This window comes from Condylostylus longicornis, unplaced genomic scaffold (assembly GCF_029603195.1).
Source record: "Condylostylus longicornis isolate FDR11 unplaced genomic scaffold, ASM2960319v2 ptg000077l, whole genome shotgun sequence".
Classification (NCBI taxonomy): Eukaryota; Metazoa; Arthropoda; class Insecta; order Diptera; family Dolichopodidae; genus Condylostylus; species Condylostylus longicornis.
Genome location: NW_026578045.1, coordinates 3,450,463 through 3,469,607, shown reverse-complemented (window position 1 = coordinate 3,469,607; position 19,145 = coordinate 3,450,463). Strand labels below are relative to the sequence as shown.

The following is a 19,145-nucleotide window of genomic DNA, read 5'->3' as shown; positions in this document are numbered from 1 at the left end:
ATAACAGTGTAAGAGTGCATGAATGACAAATACACAGCGACACCTATACAAATTGTTTTTACAAATCTTATAATAATAATAATAAAGGTATTATAAATGTACCAGAAATTTAGAATTATAATACTATTTATTTATATCGGGATAAAAATTTACCGATTGATTTCAATTAAAAACACAAAAAAAAATTAATTTCATTTGATCATAAATGGTATTTTTACTAACTAGTTAAACAACTTGACGATCAATTAATATTTTTAATATTTAATCAAAAAAAAAAATAACTTTAAATTTAATTTTAGCATAAAATATCACTTAACCTCTCATAAATCATTCTAATATTTTTTTTGCTATATTTTATATTTGAGTATATTTGGAGTAGATTGAAAAATAATTTAAAAAAAAAACAAGAACTTTATTTTTTGTAGGGCATTTTTTTTCTTCACATTTTCCAAATTAAATTGTGTAGCATTTTTAAAATTAATGATTGCTTACAATTATAATTTCTGGCAGTGAGCAGCATGCACTGTCTATAAATTGCGCTTGTTGGTGAATAATTTTATAACAAATTCGAACTAGTAGTTTCTATTGGCTTAGTTCTTCTCCTTAAGGCCATAAATTTGAACAAATTCTAAAGTAAATGAATGCGCAGTATACTCAAATTACCACTGTGTAATTACTTCTAAGGTAAGATGAGCCATCACTTTGTGTAGCAGGACATTAAATAATCACTTTTAGTGGAGCACTAGCGGACAAGTAAAAATTATTATTATTTTGTTCCAGAATTTCTTAAAAAAAATTTTATTTTCCGTACTCGTAAATTTGATTTTTTAAAAACCATAAATTTTTCTACTACCTTGTAAATTTTTTTTTTCTCATTATTCTCTTATTTTGTTTTTATTTATCTTCTCAAATTTAATTAAAATTTAATTTGACAACATTTTACATTAATTTCAATAATATCATACATAAACAGAATTAAAGAGAGTAATAGATATACTAAAGTATAAAGAGTATTATAAAAATTATGTTGCATTAAAAAAAATATAATATTCAACATTTCAAATTTTGTTATACAAAACTATTGATTTGTTATACATTGTATAGATATCCATTTACTTACTATATACATAATGCATCTGGCAACATACTTTGTTTACATATTCTCATATTACCGTCAAATACCATTTACTCATATTACCGTCTTCTACTACTATGCTGTGTTGTGCATTGTACCTAACCTATGAATAATATCAAAATATTCATTATTTTAGTATATCTAGTTAAGTGAACCTATATAACATAGCGTAATGTATAAGTAAGGCATACTATGCAACTGAGTATACGTTTTATTAATATGTCAGCGCATATAAATCAATAACTTAATAAGATTAAGTTTACCTTTTTCATACAAAATAGCATATTAAGTATAAATGTTAAAATTATTAAAAAAAAAAAAAATCGTTAAGAATAATAGTTATAAATATATCATTAAAGTTAATAGTGTAATAAAAAATGAGAAACTAGGCCAATCAAAGAACGAAAAAAAAAAAAGAAACAAGTAAGAAACTATTAAAAATTTTATTTTTTTTCTTTTTTAAATGTAATGTAAGGTTTTTTAATATTGATATGCTCCGAGTTATAGACATTTTTGCTGGTACCTATATGAAAACATATCGCACCTTAGGTGCATAAAACATTTTGTAGGTAGCTAAAAATATTGTTTACAATATTTTTTATCGATAACGTTATATAAAAATAAGAGAAGTATTGTGATAACATTAAGAAATGCATGAAGCTTTCCGCATGAATTTTAGGGAAATACCCTTATTATAATGCTCAGAAATGGTTGCGTTGAAGTTTTGTATCTGAAAATTATTACATTTTCTCATAAATCGCTCCATTTAACTCTTCTAAAATATTGTTGAAGGCGAAAATTTTTAAAGAATAAAATGTAAAAGCCAAATACCATGCACAACTACCTGAATTTAGTAAAATTGAAGCCGCAATCGAGACCTTTCCAATGAGTCTTTTTCCAGGTCACTATGACGTGTTCTAGTGCAGAAATTAATAAAGTTTTATGGAGTACGACCCTTAAATAGGTAGCAGATATTCCGTTTTGTAATGTTTTGGTTAATCTTAACCTGTCACTTCCAAGATGGAGACGTTTTCAAGATGGGAGGAATAAAAGAAAAAATAATAAATTGTCATCGAGATTTTTCCGATGAGCCCATTCCCAGTTCGCTACGTCATCTGAGAGCTCAATCATTGGAGTTTTAAAATTTTCATGATAAGCAAGGCAACATAATTTGATGTAGAGCAAGGCAATATTCAAATGTAATTAATAAAGGGGTATTTAAAAAAGTATTTAAAAAATGCTTGCCTGCCTGTACATTCCGGGATCCGTTTTGTGTTAAATTAATTTAAGTGGAAATTTATGTGTGAGTTTAGCTTGTAAATGCGACAGATTGATTAGATTTTGTAATAGACCAGGTTCCATTAGCTTTTGTAAAAAGACCACATGTTCTTTACCAGGTATCTGTTTTGTTTGGATATTTTATGCAAATAGTAATAGTAACTGCTTGGATTACTGAGACAAGGTACAAAACAGATGTTTTGGAGGAATTTAATCGTTGCCACAGGTCGTTTGCCATACAGTTTGACTCTATGTCAGACAAAAATCCTGGAGTTTTTTTGAATTCTTATGAACAATCCAAATTTTTTAAGAGATAATGTGAGTAATTTCCGTTGTTTTTGAAATGTCAGTAGCTTCGTGTAGTTTTTGAACATTTTGTGTACGTCCAAATGAATTTTGCAAAACATACCGTTCGATTATGTGCCGTTTATACCAGCCTTTTTTTCTTTGTTCTTCATATATCAACTTTATTATTATCAATATCCTAGCATGTACTAGCTGAGTTTAAGTATTAATTTTTATGCGATATTTATGTACTCACATAAAAATTACATAGTCTTAACATCTTAAAGTCATAATAAAGTTTATTATTATTACTTTTTTTTTATATAGTTTTTTTTTTTTTTGTTTTTCATTTAGTTTTTGATTGATTTATTCATCACACTCTTTTAAGTACCATGAAAAATTGAAAATCAAAAGCAATGCATGGTTGTTTTTTTTTGTTACAGTGTATGTGGTACATTATACGAGTATGTTCTTGGTAACGATATCGAACCATTGCCCTTATTTTTTATGAATACAAGTACATTGAATAGTGATTTTGTGTGTGTTTGTGTACGACGTTTATGTTATTTCCGATTACTGTAATCCGGTTTAATTTTATTTAAAGATTTTTCTTTAATATTAAAAAATTTAATAATATGATTTTTTAATGCAAATATTTAATATGTGCATAGTTGGAAAATTTTGCAACAATTTAAAAAATTTATTTAATTTATATAACATTTAGGTACGTATGTCATGATTTTGTTGTAATTATTATAGCGTAGGTTGTTTTTGCATTTAAACCTCTTAAATTCATAATACTTTGCAATAGTATTGAGAAAATATCTCAGCAAACTTGTTGTTTATTTAAAAATTTTCAAAAAAAATTGGATAGCTATGACAAGTAGTTTTTATTGGAAGTTGAATCCGAACCTTGCATGTCATCGGTAAGGCAATTCAGAGATGTGGTGGTTCTATACTATAGTCATATCTTCAATCCAATTAAACGAAATCCGTGTTTTTGTGTTTACATTCCGTGAAGGCAGTGCTGTCACAGCGGTTTGGGCCAAATCGATAGAATTTGTTCGCCTGTGGTCCGAATCATTTTTCCTATAAGTCGAATGGTCTCGACATTAACATGCTGCTGTAATGGCACACTTCTTTATATCCTCACTTATTTGAGTGGCACCCAGATCCCTATGAATGTCACTGTTGCGCACGTACCACGAAGAACCCACCATATTAGGAAGGAAATTAATTATGCGAGAAAAATCTATATTATCTGGAATTATCAGGTGTTTTAGGAGAAAAGCAAAGATAGAATTTCTCTTTTTTTTTTTTTAAATCGCCTACAAATATGCAATTTTAAAATTTTACTAATTCCACTCTTTTATTTATTTAATGCCAATTTAAGATCAATATTTTGCACCTTAATGATTTTAAATAATTGAATAAAATAATAAGTCAATTAGAATTTCATAATGTTTCGATTCTCCTAAAACTTCCATATTACATAATATTTTCAATGTTTAATTTGGTTAATATTATTTTACAATTCAATTATAAATAAAATTTTAAAAACTTTATTTTTGTGTAACTACAACCTTGATTTCAATGTCTACTTTCAATGATTACTTCATCAAATTCGGCACTAATTATTTTATTCAAATTAAAATCACATATGTTATGAATGTGTTAGAGAGATTAAACAACAATAATATTTTATACCTTTACCTATTTGTCGAGTATTTTTATGCAAAATAAATAATTAATTAACAAAATAAAGGTAATTAAGGTGTAATTTTTTCAAAAATTTTATTATTTATTTTGTTTTCAATTTAAAAAAAATATTTTCTTATTTATTTATTTTTCGTTTCTTAAACAAATATTAAAATGTTAAAGGTATTAATCTTATTATTAAATTATTGTTGACCATGAAAAAAATTTGCGTTTTTGTTATTATTAACTTTGAGACCTTTTTGGTACTTTTCCAAAAAAAAAAACTTTAAAAATAATGCTTATTAGTTTCACTCTGTCCGCCATCTCGTCCATTTGTCTATTTCAAGCTACAACACCCTGTAAGAGAAAAAACTAAAATCTCATACACAAACTGATTTTTACTAGAAACTTATTTCTGCACAATCCTTCGTCTTGAACATTTTTTTCACAAATATTGTTAATATCAATTACAAACACAGAAAGGAAACTACTGGCATCTTCTACCGCGATACAGCATAATCAACTATTACAATAGTCACTCTCTAGAACCCGTTTGTTTTAGTTTTTGATATTATCTTTTTTTTAGACACTGCGTTGTACAAATCTGAAATTTTAACGGTTTCTTAGACACTAATCATTTATTTACTTTATTGGAAGAAAATTTTTTTCCACTTCCATTCTCTCCTAAGCCATTACCTCTTTTGCAAAATTGCAAAAACTCAAGTTTTCGGCGCCTTATATTTCCGAAATGCTTATCCAAATTTCATTTTAAACAAAGAGTTAACAGTAAATGCCGTCCCATTAAAAAACCTCTACCATTGTGTAAACCATTAATTCTTTCAATTTGTTTCTGTATTCCACCTAAATGTATGCAATAATTTTATATATTCGGGTATATGAAGGTAATTTGAATAGTCAACTAGTATATAGTTTTTTTTTTAAAAAGCACCTATTTTCAGTTGTCCACAGGAAAATTGCTACTTTACAAATCATTGGTTTGATTCGAGTTTATTCATATAGTTATACAATACAAGTCTTGTAAATTTTTGTTTTGAGTTTAAAATTATCCGTGTTTTCTTTCACACTTACTTAGATTTCTACTCTCATATACCGCACATTAATTTGTAACTAGGTATTACAATATCAAAATTACATTTTAATAATGTTATAAAGGTTACCATAAGAATCATCTGTTGTAATATTATTTTAATTAAGTTAATTTCTTTGATGAACTAAAATAAATTACATTCAAATTTATATTAGAATTTTTAAGTTTTCTTTTATGATGATTTGTTGGGAATTCATGCATACGGTAAGAGAAAAATGGAAATATAAACTGTACTTTACTTGACCTCAAATTAATATTAAATAAAACGCAAACACTAATGACCGTATGTAGAACAAAATAGCAAATTAGGGCATGACTTTAATAATTAATACTAATTGTCGTATAATTATTGCTTATATAAAGGTGTTTAATTAAGAAAAATTAAGAGGGCATGACTTTTAAGAGGCATTAAAATTAAAAGTTCGGAATAATATTAAAGAAAAGTTGATATTAAAGTTTTGATTGTGATTTATTGAAATAATAAATTTCTTGTAAAAGATTTTCATTACACTTTTTAATATTGGCTAAAAAAGTGTTATAAGAAAAAATAATCACGGATATGCTACGAATGACTAGAATTGAGAAATTCTGCCGTCAATCTCTGCACTCAATCTCAAAAACACCCATGAGTGCAATGTGATTCATATATGGTGACGGCTTTGATATTCTTTTTCATGAGGTTAAGGCTGTTGTCTGCTTAGAAGACAAATAACATATTTTAATGTTAAAATTTTGGCGACGATCCAAATATTAAATTGAAAATGTTAATGTCTACGCTGTGCACTGTTCTTTAATATTCCTGTTTCTCAGGCATATTTTCAATTTAATGTGCCACCACATCCTTTTACGAAAAATCGAAGTCCTATTTTAATAATCGTATACATTATTCCAAAATTATAATGTCAAATTGATTTATTGTCACCTAATCATCAGATAATCTCTATATTTCGTTTAAAACCAATTTTTTACTTCATTAGTTCTAATTTAACTAAAACAGTAAAACTATTTAACGGGGCCCTTACTATGTAATTCAAATTTTCGTAAAACGATTTTTGTATTTTCAGAAATGAAAAGATAGTACCATACAAATTAATTGGTACTACCTTACAATTTCTTCAACTTCCGAAAATCGTTTCATGAAAATTGAATAACATATTATAGTAAGGTCCCTGGTTCTAAAATTTTAATTTATATAAAAAAATTTCAGTGATCATCAGTATTTGTTGGTTTGAGTATAAAAGGGTGCTTTTAATTAAATAATTCAAAAATACTCATACTCACCATTCTCCACTACATTATATTCACCCAGACTAGAGGGGTTTTTGTTCGAATTTCACCAAAGCAATTTTGCTATCGAATTACCAATATTTTGTGGACTAAAATAACTAAATTTACTATAACATTCTCAGTATTAAAATGCTTTTCATTAATATTTTAATATTAAAGTGCTTCCAATGAAAAAAAAAAACTTTTTAAATTATTTGGTTAAATTACTTCATACATCATTTCATTTATATGCCACTATAATGATAGAATCTATACAGAATTTTCAACTCACAGACTGTTAACAAAATTGATGTCAAATCAATTTTTAACAATAGCAAAATTCTATACGCTTAACAATTTCACATAACTTGTCATTTAATAATAGAAACTTGTCATTTTTTATAATACTTAATTTACCATGTACATCATATTATATTGTATAATTCCCATTTTTGATGACAAGACGTCAACATAAATTATAATTATAAAATATGTGAAATGAAATTTTTGTATTTTTTTTTTTTTGATATTTTACCGAAAATAGAATTGACAAATCCATAAATCTAACATAAAATTTGAAATATTAAACAAAATTTTCAATATTATACACAATATACAAAAAAATCATAATATTGAATAAATCGGATTAAATAGTTTCTAACCAAACCACAAAACACCAAACCAAAAAAAAAAAAAACTTTTAGAAAATTTTGACATAATCGTTAAAATTTTATAATAATTTCATCACCTTTTGTTTACTATCATACAAAATATCTGCATGTAGAGCGCAGCGCACCCTATCGTATAATGGGAAATTAGAATATTTTAATAAAAACAGCACTTTTTGTTGCAATGGCACTTCTATTCATAATACTAATATTGACAATTTTTTTTTATCGTTATTGATACCATAATATTTTAAGTATCTATTGTGAATTTCTAAATTAACCGCATTGCATATTGTTAACAGTGCAGTGATTTTTTTTTTAGAATTAAACCAAAAAATTACATGTAAACAAAAAAAAAAATAAAGGTAAAAAACAGGAATTTGTTTGCATTGTTAATCTAAATCTGAAAAATAAAACCTTTTTAGTGAGTTTTCAGATTAATAATTTAAGCACAGAGTGCCGTTGAATGCATCACTTTTTATATACGTTAATTACAATAAATTATACGTAATAACTGAAGCATAAAGGTATTCCCGCCAAGGTATTTTACCAAGAATGATGCAATTGTGTTAGATTATTACTAGTCAGAGAGTAATAAAGTAAGTTCACCCATTATAAAACCTAAGTTCAAGTGCCTATGACTGTCGTATTTGTCATATTTTCGGTGTTATATGGAAAAACTGAAAATAAGAAGACAGCTTTCAACCAGAACAATCTTGATGCCGAAACCTTGAAGAGAAGAGTAGAATAAACAAAATTTCCTATATAATTTTTTGGGAAAGAAAATTTTGATCTGCTTCAGGAGAATGATCTAGCCTCACGATCTTTTATATAGAAATTTCTTAGTTAAGTGACGGAGAAAAGGCTTATATTTGGTGGTTTTTTAAAAATAATTGAAAATTAATTTACTTATTAAGTTGGAAACTATGGATTATTTTAATATAAAAATGGTTGTGATAGTGGTGACAAGTTTGGCTAACCAAGTTTAGTTAGCCTTCTTTTTATAACTTTTTTGTGATGGAAATTGCAAATTTGTACTTAATAATTTATTGTGTGTGATGGTATCCGTATTGCATGTTCAAATATAATATGCACTCATAGCTTATATTATAGTTGTCTATTATTGTCTAAGAAACTCATGGGAATATTACAGTGGAAATTAATAAAAGTAGTTGTTGTGTATAACATTATCTCTAACGTTATATGAATTTGTTATATAATAATAATTTTATTCCTCATATTCAGAATATTTTGAAAAATTAAGAAAAAATTTAGTTTGATAAACCATTATTATTTTAGAAGATGAATATTTTAGAAAATGAGCTCTGATTGGTGCGTTTTAATATATATCCATTATACAAATTTATGAGATTCAATGAACTGTATAAAAATGTTCATGTGAAAGACAACAAATCTAAAAAGAATTGTAAGCAATTAAAATTGCATAAAAGCAGTGAATGTTGGTAACATTCAAAATTCTCGAAAAATAGAAAGTATATTTCGGGGAATATAACAGTTATTAAAATTTTCGAAAAATTTCGAACAGTGTTTCAATAATAAAAACTGTTATAGAAAACTTTCACAAAGTATAACAGTAATTTCAACTCTCGGGAGTATAACAGTAATTGATTACTATTGCGAAGTATAGCTTTACAACAGTGTTTCAGTGAGTATGTTGGCATACTCACTACAAGTATAACATTAATAGAAAGAGGAAGTATAACAGTAACTAAAACTCTTGAGAAATATAATATAGTAATTGAAAATGCTCGGATATTACAAAAGTTAATAAAATAATCTCGACAAGTATAACTATGCTTGGAAACTCTCTGTATCATTATAATTGTAATGAAGAATTTTAGAAGAGTATAACAGTAATTAGAAACCTTGAGAAGCATAACATTAATCGTAAAATTTCAAAAATTTTCGTATAGTTAAGCACCAATAAAACGTTTTCAATCTTATCCAGCCTGTATAACATTATAAAAATTGTGGAACTAAGTTTTTACAACTTTTACATGATGTAGGTAAATATTTTCAATTTCACAATTAAATTTTATGTGCTTTATAAAAATCTTTAATAAATGTCATGTATACAAGGTATATTATAGTTATCTTCCTTTTTCATCGATAATGTGATTCATATTCTATAATATATTTCTTCAACCACATAATATTTAATTGATATTATAATAATTACATCATAACTATTATATAATAATAGTGGATTGTATAATAAAAAATCAATGTAATTTAATAAAATCAAAAGTGCAGCGGCAATAAACACTTTGAACTTTAAAGAAAAAAAAAAAGTTCATATCTATGTATTTAAGCGTATTGAATGAATATTCTTTAAGCAAAAAATCATTATACACAAAATGATTTTAATGAAAAATCAAGTTATGCAATTTAATATTTATGCCTCATCGTACATGTTCGTATAACAAAACAATAAAAGTAACAAGAAGAAAAAATATAACAACACAAAACTATGAGGCGTTTATCAGCAATTACTTTTTAATTGGATTTAACAAGCAATTTTATGCTTTTAATAAAAAAAAATATACTTAATAAATATCTAGGCCGAGATATTGCAAATTGAACTCCGATATTGCAAGTGAAGTTTTTATACTGTGCAATTTTGGTTTTCTTTTTTATAATTTTTCTCACTTTTGTACACAGCAGATTTAATGTTATATGAGAAGAAGTATAATAATTTAGTTTCCCCATTTATTATGTTGAAAAGGCGTAGAGATGGTACATTTGGTTTTTGTTCTTGCTCATTTTGGGGAGTTTATCTCATTTGTCATCCTTTCTAATAATATATATTTAAATTTATTTGCTACCGTTTTAAATTAGCATGTGTTCTTACACAAGCTCTTCTATAACGCTTTGCTTCTGAATTCCGTTAGATGTCGTTTATTTAAATTCTGTCAGATGTCATTTCCGTTACTTTGTCAATTTGACTTTTCGAAAAATCTGTGTGTATGAACTGTTACACTTTAACTGTACGTTTGTATTATTTGCTGTGGTCGAGAACAATTCTATTTACAGGCAGAATTTAAGCATTCCGTTAGGTGTCGCTACTAATTTTTTCTCGATAATTGGCACTTACAAATATTTTTTTGGTTTCTCTCCGTATTAGACGATATATGAAAGCTCAAACTCTTTCCTCTCAAATGGTCTATTCAACTCATCGTTTCTAGATCAACTCAGCGTTTCCTTATGTTTTTTATTCCTCATTTTCTTTCTATATATATTTTTTTTTTTTCAATTTTATTGATTGTATACATTATGGTGTATTAATAAAATTGAACTGTGATACAATGAATAATTGTTATATACACACATTTTCAATATAATATTATTGAAACTTAAGTTTAATCTTTTTCAATAAAAATGCTCCTGGTGATTTTATTAAATGCACTATACACATACATAATACTCTACACTATAACTAATAAGTTGCTCTATAAAAAAGTAAATATTTTTATTGGCAGGTTTTTTAAGACTATTTTTTTTTTAATGTGTATAATATTATAGTCTTGAAAATATTATGAATGAAATATTTCACTCATATAGGAGAATAATGTTAAATGAATGGAAGGAAACATGACAATATGAATTTGTCATACGATATGTTCCTCTGACAGTTCAATTTACATTTTGTGTACATTGAGTAAATTTACACATTACAATTTTATTTAACAAATACATTTTGTGACAAAATTTAATTTCTATTTTCATTGTAATTAAAGACAATCCGAACAATGTTATTGTAACGAACTTAAACTAATATTGTGCCTTGAGTTACTCAATCACTATATACTGTCGGGATGTTTGCAAAGCAAAACTACTCTTATATGTGTAATACGTACTTAAAAATGGGCAAAATTGCTGCTCCACAAAAGCAAATTTCTAACTCATTTCGTAGAGTGGTTTTAGAGACTTTATTGTGAGTACGGTCAATTTATTTGAGTAAATTTTATAAGTTTAAAGTAAATTTTTGAGTGAAATTTATTTTACTTATTAATGAACCCTTGACATAACTGAATTTTTAAACGCAAAATCCCGAATGAATTCAATAAAATGTGAAAATTATTAAAAAAATCGGGTTTTTCTCGGAAATGTTAACGAGTCAATTTTATTTCATTATTATTGTTAATCCCTTTAAATGTATAAGAGTTACTTAATTTATTGCTAATCTTCAGCTCTTTTACAGTGCGAATATTATCCTTGAAATTTGTATCCACTCTGTAACGTGAATATCCACTCATGAGCGGTAAGTAATTGCTAAAATTACTATTGTAATATTTAGTTCCTTTACTTGACACTGTTACCCTATAATTCATTCAATTAATTAATAGCACTAGCGTATATATATGAAATGAAAAGGTGAAAAACGTTTCACGTGCTTGAGTTTTTATAAAACAGTTTTGTTAAAAGTTTTAACACCTTAATTTACGATTATTCAATGAAAATGCATATTGAGCTTATTAATAAAATAAAAAATGTATAAAAATTTGTACGAATAATTCTTGTATTTAGTTTAATTTTTCTTTAACGAGCAAATCAAATCAGCTTCCTCTTAAAATATAGATAATAAAATGTGCGTGAAATTCATGAAATTGGGAGTAAGAAGAGGAGGAAAGAGTTTGAATTCAGATACTTTGTAACTAGGCAGAAGAAAAGTAGTTATTGTAAATGATTTTGTGTAACATGAACCAGAAGTCTTTGTTAACAAGATTTGCTAAACTTTACTCTTAAAATAACAACTTGGGATTGTTAGTACATTAATTTGTTTATAAATCAAACATGTATAATAAAAAAAAATTAATCTAGATTTTCTATTTAAATATTTGATTTAAAAATAATTTAAAAAAAAATTGAGTATTACAACAATTTGTTATACAAGACGTGTTATACTCTTTAGAAATTATAAAATGAGTGATGACAGATTTTAGATGTAGATTTCAGTTTTTTATAATTAATTGCTTTAAATAAATTTTTGATTTGAATTTTTACATTTGAAAAGTTAAATTTCAATCAAAACAAAAAATAAATTAAAATTATTGAAATTTTTGCCAAATTTCTTATTCGGTTCATTCACGATGGTGGCGTGAATTCAATTTAAAAAATGACGGAAAATATGAAAATTTCATTTTTCTATTTAAAAATCTTAATTAAGAGGAGTGATTAGTTTTTTGAATTCAAAATAGTTTTGACAGAGCTGTCAAGTAAAATGACAAACTTAAATTATATTTAAATTAAAAAATAAGATGTGAATTTATTAAAATTTGAAATTATTATTTAAAGATTGAGTAATAATGGTAGTCAGATGATTATAAGATTGTTACTTAAATAAATTTGATAGCTTACAACAGACTGGTTAGCCACCTTTTTAACGAAAATGCCAGGCAAAACTAAGGCTAATATAATCTATTATGATGTCATCTACTATGGCGGAGTTGAGATGTATCGGATCTTACAAGTTGCTTGTGTTCATGAGGAGGTTTGGTCTCTATCGTGTGTTTTAGGGCATGCTCTGCACTTAGACTGTGGCACAATGGCTCTTTGTATGCTGTTATGTCAACTGTACAAATCTATAATCTACTATAGCTATATTAAAAAAAATTTGCTACTCGAAATGGTTTTTGTATTTGGCTATCTTATGACTTCTTTTGCGTACTAGAGTATCAATAAGGTCAATTAAAATCTCGCCAATTGTCGTTATTTCCCAAATAAAATGGGAATTATTAGAATTAGAAATTGCAACTAACTTAAAAAACAATATATTTTGTTCTTTTAATCAAAGATTTTAATATTTGATTGTATATATGAATTTTAAAGGCTTTTTAATTCAAATTTTCTACAAGTATAAATAGCCTAATGGGAAATAGTATTCTTAATAATTTCAGCTTGTTTTGTTCTTTTAATAGATTATTAATCCCTAAAAATGAAATTTTATATTATAGGATATAGCTTGCAATACTTATTACGGTAATGTTTGCAAAATTATTAAATTTGAGCTCCTCCTGTAAATTTAAACCTTTATAATCCTATAATATTGTTAATTTTTTAATTTTCCGACCTTAAATTTTACTTGTATATACTAAAAATTAAGCAACTAAGTAACATAATATAATTTTGAATTAATATTACCACTATCATTTTAGAAGAACATGATTTTTAATCAAAATAAAAGTTCATTACTTCAAATTTAGCCACATCAACCTTATGTATTAAAAAATAATTTTGTCAAACTTTGATGGTAATATAGAAAACATTTTTAATATTTTAAAAAAATTTTAATTTTCAACTCAAAATCTATTACTTTCTAACGCAAATATTAAATTATAATATTACTAGTGTTGTGTATTTAATGATAATATTATGAGAGGGCTTATATTACTTTAACTGTATTAGAGGGCTAATATCCTGTTAACATGATTATTAACTTTATTTCAAACTGTGTTCCTCTACATATTGTGTTCTTTGATGTTATAACTTGTTCATTTATAATGTGTTTTTTTTTTCTGTTCTTAATCCAAGCAATAGAAGAGAATTATTTGTGAAAAAAGTACTAGTTATATTTTAATAGTATTACAAGGATGTTTTATGTGCACTACAGGAAATCATTTAAAAAACAATAACTATATATAATTATATTGCAAAATAGATGACACAAAAATTTTGGATAGTATTTTGATCCGGTTAACAACATGGTTTGTGATTTAAAATTAAGAAAATTTCAATAAATTTTTATTGTTATTACAATTTCTAGAAAAAATGTATGGATTCGAATATTTAAATTTGAATGCCGAAATTTGTGAGAAAACCGTTTGAAATGTAATTGGAATGCTCTGACTAATCATCAACTGTTATACAAATCGAATATATTATGGGGTTGTATATTATCGGTAAATTTCACGATATTGAGAAAACTAGAAATTCTCATGCTCTTTGCATATTGTGCTTGATTTCTATTGTATTCGTATTGATATTTCTGTACTAATACGACAAAATAATCTCAGTTGTCTTATAGCCAGCTTATATCTCTAATTCACAAAAATTTTGCATAATTTTTGTATTAAAATTTAACATTACGATTTAATTATTTAATTATTTATGGGTCATAATTTTTACTAGAACTGTAATTTTTAATTCAAAAATTATTAAAATGTTCAATTTTAAAATTCTAAAACATCTCTAATATTATGTACGATTTCCTTGCTTCTCCTTCTATACTATATACCTATATCTCTTTCTCTTTTTCTCTTTCCCTATCATAATTTATCATTACATATTATTATGTTATACAGTAGACTCATTGCAATTTTATGATAAATTACATGATGTTAAACCAACATTAAAGTTTTAAAAAATTTTTTTCATTCTTTTTTTTGATAAGGAAAAAGATAATCGCTCGCCGCTATTCTACCATAAAATACTCACAAATCAAAAAGAGTTAAAAATGAGCGTTTAATTAAGAAAAACAAAAACGAGAGAAAAAAAGACGACTAAGAAGATGATAAGAAAATGAGAGATGAACTATTTTATAATTTGATATTCTATTCTAGGAAGAGTAGATAAAAGAAAATTTATTACTATGAAAATTGTTTTCTCTATTCTGTGTTATAAAAGTAAAATTTAAGAAAAAAAATTAATGATGTTAAATTGGTAAAATTAAATATTGTAGAAAAAATTATAAAGTGGTAGAAGCTATGTAAAAACTAATGGGATCAAAGAAATTGCTTTGGCTAATCATTAACTGTTATACAAATCGAAAATAATAATATGGAAACCGAAACAATAATTATTTTTTGGACAGACAAAATGCGGCTATCAGATTTTCGAATGATTAGTGAAAATAATCAATCAGCATTATTAATGAGGAAGGAAAAGGAATGTTTAGTTGGGATTACAGTGCATTAGTATATGAGAGCGACAAAATTATTTGGTTTATTTACATGACAAGAAAAATAAGGAACAAAAACAACTCCCATACAAGTTGCCTGTTCTTTAATTTGGTTATTTTATAACACAATATTTGAAATTATCATCTTTTTAAAATTAATCCCCCTAAAAGTATGCAATTTTTTTTTAAATTTTCTTTAAGCAGGATTAAAAACCTTTATTATATTGTTATTCTTGTCAATTAAGAAAAATTCATCCTTAGCTTAATAATGCTTGTTTTTAAATCCGCTGCAGAAAATATAACTCTTAAGCTATTGAACTTTAAAACTAGTGCGTTAAACTGCTTGCTTTGTGGAACACAAAAAAATTCTTAAATATTCAATATTATTATTATTCTTGTGAAAACGCATTGCAGTGTCATTCTATTTTTTTTCATTAAAAAATTATTGTATATTTAAGTAGAATAAAAAATATAAAAGGACAAAATGTTTTTGTATTTAAATTTTAATTAAAAAATATTATAATAAAATAATAATAATATTTTTGTTCTTCATTACTCTACTCAATATTTTAAATAATATTTACTCATTATATTATATAAAAAATAGTAGAGAATATTTTATTGCACCATATGGCCAATTAGTAACGATATCATTCTTAATTAAGTATTATTTTTTTTTTTTGTATTTTGTTTACTCCCGATTCTGTTCCAATTAATTGAAATTTACTTAGTGAAAAGAAAGAGAAGAAAAATGTTAAATTTGTTTAAATTGTTTTAACAATAACCTAATAAGAAAAAAAAATAGAGTTTGATGCCAAATTCATGGTCGTATAATTAAAATTAAAAATTTCGAATTTCGAAAAATAATTTACTATTATTGTGGATTTTTACTTAGTAGCCCCTTAATATATGCAATTTTTTTAAAGTCATAATAACTTTACCTCTGTCTAAAGAATTAAAAATTTACCTCAGTTTTCATTTCAATGTGAATAAAACTAGCTTAGAAGTGTAAGGATTATTCTATATAAAAAAAAATAAAAAAATAAAAAATTAAAATCGATTAATTTTAAGACAGTTTATAGCCTCAAGTTTAATTTATATGCTTTTCCGACCATAAATTCAGAATGAACTTCGGCCATGCCTGAACTTTGGCATTTGGACGGGAATTTCATATTTAATTGGTTTCCAACTATAATAATACTCCAAATTTTAGATAAGCGGGTCAGCAGCAATCTTTGTAATTTTTTTCTGCAGTTCGGACTTCTTCACTTAAAATGGTTAGCTTCGATTCTGGCTCTTTGAATCTGATTCCTCAACTCTGATATTTCGATTCCGATTGTTCGACTTAGATTTCTTGACTACCATCTTTTTACTCAGACTCTTCGTCTTCTACTCCAACAAATTGATTTGGACCCCATCTCTTTAATTGAAACTTACAAGATTTTCTACAATCTACAATTTACAAAATTTCGATCCTTTCGCTCCGACTTTTCCACATTCAATTCTTAGTCTGTAAGAGCACAATAATCAAAAATTTTTCATAATATTTTCGAAATTTTGTCTTTTCTAACACTTGTACAGACCGAATTTTAAATTATCTCCTCTATATAAGTATAATATAAAAACAAAATGTCCAGTTAACTTTGAACACTATTAAAGTCAGAAAGGTTGAACCAACAATAACAAAGAACCAATATTATTTTTATTATTAATAATATTTTATTGCTATAACACGCTACAATAATACTTTTAAACTGCATTATTCAATAAAAAATAAAACTTGTTAAAAAAAAAATAAAAAAATAAGGATAAGCGTTTTTTTTTTTGAGTTTATGGTACATTGGCAACTGTAAATAAAAGCAAAAAAACAAAAATGATGTCAATTGACTTTATTATCGCCAACAGAATAATTATTATTTTCTCCGCAATATTTATAAAAAATATTTACTCAAGCTTGAATAATAATTATTATTATTTTGAAAATGAAAGATATCATAATAATAATTATCATAACAGTAGTAATAATAATAATAACAATAATAATGATAATAATAATAATCATCAATATAATCATTATTATCATAATGATTTAAAATTTATACAAAATGATAATATTTATTGGCAGGACAGTATTAATGAAAAATTAATTGAAACTATTGATAATATTTGTAATATATGTAATGATTTAAATGCTTATGTTAATTATATACATATTATTGAATCATCACAATCATATTATAATTATTATTTTCATAATGAAATCAAAAAATTCTCATTAAATAATAATAATAATTTAAAAAATCAAAATTATAATATAAATTTTATAATAAATAAATCAAAAGAATTAATTTTAAAATGTTTAAATAAAAATTTATCAGTAATTGTATTAGTTAATAATAATATACGTATAACATTATATAATAATAGTAAATATAATTATCATTCAACTGCAATACATATTATTCTTATCGATAAATTTGATATAAAATCAGCTATAAAAGCGGTAAAAAAATTTCATATAAAATTTCCAAATAAATTTTATTATAAATTTATATTTTTATTTTTAAATAATTTTAATAATATAACAAATAATATAATTAATATTAAATATGAAAATAATATTTTAAAAAAATTTTTTAAATATATTTGGTTTAAAAATCAAATACTTAATGCAATTGCTATTTATCCAACATTATCCAAAAATTATCCAAAATTATCCAAAAATAATAATTTAAATAATTTTCATTTTATATATAAAATTATTGGTTTTCAACCATTTACCGGTTCATATAACAAAAATAAAACAATTAATTTAATTGATTTATCATCGTATAACAGTTTAAATTCAATAATAATAAATAATAATTTTTATAATAACAGTAATAGTGATTATATTTCTAATTCTTCCTGTTATAATAATGATAATGAAAAAAAATCAAATTTTATAAATTCAAATGAATTATTTTTTAATAAATTAAAAAATATGAATAAATATCCATTAAAAATATCAATATATCATGATATTGCTAGATTTTATCCAAATATAAAATATAATTCAAATATATCATTATTAGAAAATTTATCATTACAAAAAAATCATCATTATGATGGTGTTGATGGTAATTTAGCATATATTATAACAGAAAAATTAAATGCAACACCAATATATATTGAAGCAACAGATGGTTTAAATAAAGGTTATTTTTTAGAAAATAATACATTTTATGGTGTATTAAATGATCTTATTAAACATAATACTGATATAACATTTAATGGTAGATCATATGATGGTTTATCATTAATATTAAAAAATAATTTTGAAATTTTATATCCATATCAAAGAGTTAAAGAATGTATTGTTATACCAAAATCAAATTTATTACCACGTTATATGAATTTATTACAAACATTAGATAAAAATACATGGTTAGCAATGATATTATCATATTTTATTGTATCAATAATATTTATAATTATTAAAAATATTATATTTAATTATAATATTATAATAATAAATGATGTAAATAATAATAATAATTTAAATAATTCAAAAATATTTCAAATAATATTTCGTTCATTAATGTCCGATTCAATACAAAATATAACAAAAATTAATTCATTACGTACATTATTAATATTTTGGATAATATTTAGTAAATTATTAACAACAATATTTATTGGTAAATTATCAAGTATATTTATAAATCCAGAATTTGAACCCGATCTAAATAATATATTAGATTTAGAGGATAAAAATTTTAAAATTCATATAACAATTGGTAATAAAAT

The 19,145-nt window shown here is 24.5% G+C and overlaps 1 protein-coding gene across 1 annotated transcript in view; it reads left to right on the top strand.

Annotated features, from left to right (window-relative positions):
* The window catches only part of LOC129612749 (histone-lysine N-methyltransferase, H3 lysine-79 specific), a 136,189-nt gene that overhangs the window by 58,133 nt on the left and 58,911 nt on the right, over positions 1-19,145 (top strand). The window contains exon 3 of the mRNA XM_055526509.1: positions 18,485-18,782. Within this exon, the coding sequence (XP_055382484.1) occupies positions 18,485-18,782 (298 nt within the window). The remainder of the gene's footprint in view (positions 1-18,484; positions 18,783-19,145) is intronic.